We start from the raw sequence: 2500 nt of genomic DNA, 5'->3' as shown, positions 1-2500 counted from the left end.
CACGTGCATACACGCACGCACACACACGCGCATGCACGCACGCACACGCACACACACAGATTCAGTTCTACTTTGAAGCGTACGGAGTCTTTGCAGAAGGAAAACAGAAACCGGAGGGATTTGAACTCTCAACCTTCAGATCTGTTCCTCAACCAGCTGACCTCCCTAACTGTTACATCATAACATCACAGCTCAGAGTCCTTGTTTCATCCTTTCATCTCACACACAGCAACCTGCAACACTGCTGACATCTAGTGGTGGAGTCAGTCAGTCAGTCAGACAGTCAGACAGTCAGACAGTCAGACAGACAGTCAGTCAGTCAGACAGACAGACAGTCAGTCAGACAGACAGTCAGTCAGTCAGTCAGACAGTCAGACAGTCAGACAGACAGACAGACAGTCAGTCAGTCAGACAGACAGTCAGTCAGACAGTCAGACAGTCAGTCAGACAGTCAGACAGACAGACAGACAGTCAGACAGTCAGTCTATCAGTCTATCACTCAGTCAGTCAGTCAGTCAGACAGTCAGACACACACACACACACACACACACACACACACACACACACACACACACACACACACACACACACACACACACACACATACACACACACACACACACAGACACACACACAGACACACACTCACACAAACAAACACAGACACACCTCTGTCCTTGTCTCTCTTGTTGCGTGTGAACAGTTTGATGGAAGTCGAGGGTTGCTGGTTTGAGTCCCTGGACCTGAAGATTCCACTGAAACTCATCCTGAAACAGAGTAGTGATACATGTATCGTTAGTCTTTGATATATACAGTATATATATATATATATATATATATATATATATATATAAACAATTTATCACTTATGCCATATTACGATGATGATATCCAAAATCTAAGACGATATCTAATCTTGTATCACAATATCGATATATCAATATTTGACAGCCCTCTGCTGGTGATGTTGAGTCATTGTCTGGTCTCACATTCTCATAAAATCCCTCTTCAGCTATCTGAATCTCACATATATATATATATATATATATATATATATATATATATATATATATATATATATATATATATATATATATATATATATATATGGGAGTTATATAGAGTCTGTGGTGTGTACCTGCGTGGAGGTTTGGGGGACTCCTGCTGGGGGGGGAGGGTTTTTGGGGAGCTGGGACTCATGCTGTTTGAAGCGGAGCGAGGCCTGAACGGAGCCCGATGGAAGAAGCTCCTGGTGGGGCTCAGAGCCTCCGCCTGCAGGACAGGAACACACACTCAAGCTCCATCTCCATCGCTACGTTTCCCTCTCATTCTCCCCTGCTCTGGTGTTCCCCCCTCTCATTCCCCCTGCTCTGTTGTTCCCCCCTCTCATTCCCCCTGCTCTGGTGTTTCCCCCTCTCATTCCCTGCTCTGGTGTTCCCCCTCTCATTCCCCCTGCTCTGGTGTGTCCCCCCTCTCATTCCCCCTGCTCTGGTGTCCCCCTCTCATTCCCCCTGCTCTGGTGTTCCCCCCCTCTCATTCCCTCCCTGCTCTGGTGTTCTCCCCTCTCATTCCTCCCTGCTCTGGTGTTTCCCCCCTCTCATTCCCCCTGCTCTGGTGTTTCCCCCTCTCATTCCCCCTGCTCTGGTGTCTCCCCCTCTCATTCCCCCTGCTCTGGTGTTCCCCCCTCTCATTCCCCCTGCTCTGGTGTTCCCCCCTCTCATTCCCCCTGCTCTGGTGTTTCCACCTCTCATTCCCCCTGCTCTGGTGTTCCCCCCTCTCATTCCCCCTGCTCTGGTGTTCCCCCTCTCATTCCCCCTGCTCTGGTGTCCCCCCTCTCATTCCTCCTGCTCTGGTGTCTCCCCTCTCATTCCCTCCCTGCTCTGGTGTTTCCCCCCTCTCATTCCCCCTGCTCTGGTGTTCCCCCTCTCATTCCCCCTGCTCTGGTGTTTCCGAGCCCCTAAACTGGAGACATTTGGAAACACCTTTCTATCTTGGACCAGTGGCTTGAACTATCTCAAACCAATCAATATGGTTGCTTCATGTGAAGGCCCCCCGCTGCTTTAAGAGTTTAAAACAAAGCGTTTGGTTTTTACCTTCCTGCTGCCGTCTCTCTCTGCTCGACCAGCGTCTTCCTCCAGGAGAGGCATCTCAGACTCTCTGTCGGTCCTGCAGAGACACAACGCTGTATTAGAGACACGATCCCGTCAGACTGATCTCATGAAGTGGCGTACAGTGTGTGCCATTATTGGCATGTTATCAAGACGCATACTCGCTAAAGTCATGATATCACGTTGCTCCCGTCAGTTTAAGCCAGCCTTTTCTCATGAAGCATCCATCCATATATCTGAGTAAAGTAAAGCTGTGTAACTGGTATGTATTCTAGTATGAATGTATAGTTGACTGCTGCTGTATCAGAGCGTGAGGATCCTCGTAGAGAGGAGGTCGGGGGAGATGTTTGGCTCCTAAAACACAAGGCTTTCACCCAGGAAACAGGTGTTCA

General features: G+C 48.9%; 1 protein-coding gene across 2 annotated transcripts in view; it reads right to left on the bottom strand.

Annotated features, from left to right (window-relative positions):
* Positions 1 to 2500, bottom strand: part of LOC144513649 (5'-AMP-activated protein kinase subunit gamma-1-like) — a 27182-nt gene that overhangs the window by 22525 nt on the left and 2157 nt on the right. The window contains exons 1-4 of one of the 2 annotated variants that reach the window (XM_078244816.1): positions 2270 to 2417; positions 2094 to 2166; positions 1139 to 1272; positions 670 to 767 (exon numbers count right to left, since the gene is read on the bottom strand). In XM_078244816.1, the coding sequence (XP_078100942.1) occupies positions 670 to 767; positions 1139 to 1272; positions 2094 to 2147 (286 nt within the window). In that variant the 5' untranslated portion in view covers positions 2148 to 2166; positions 2270 to 2417. Of the gene's footprint in view, positions 1 to 669; positions 768 to 1138; positions 1273 to 2093; positions 2167 to 2269; positions 2418 to 2500 lie in introns of those variants that run through there. The other variant, XM_078244815.1, reaches the window with a different exon arrangement.

Source organism: Sander vitreus, unplaced genomic scaffold (assembly GCF_031162955.1).
Source record: "Sander vitreus isolate 19-12246 unplaced genomic scaffold, sanVit1 ctg309_0, whole genome shotgun sequence".
In the NCBI taxonomy this organism is placed as follows: domain Eukaryota; kingdom Metazoa; phylum Chordata; class Actinopteri; order Perciformes; family Percidae; genus Sander; species Sander vitreus.
The sequence above is the reverse complement of the archived record's forward strand: the minus strand, read 5'-3'. Positions and strand labels throughout refer to the sequence as shown.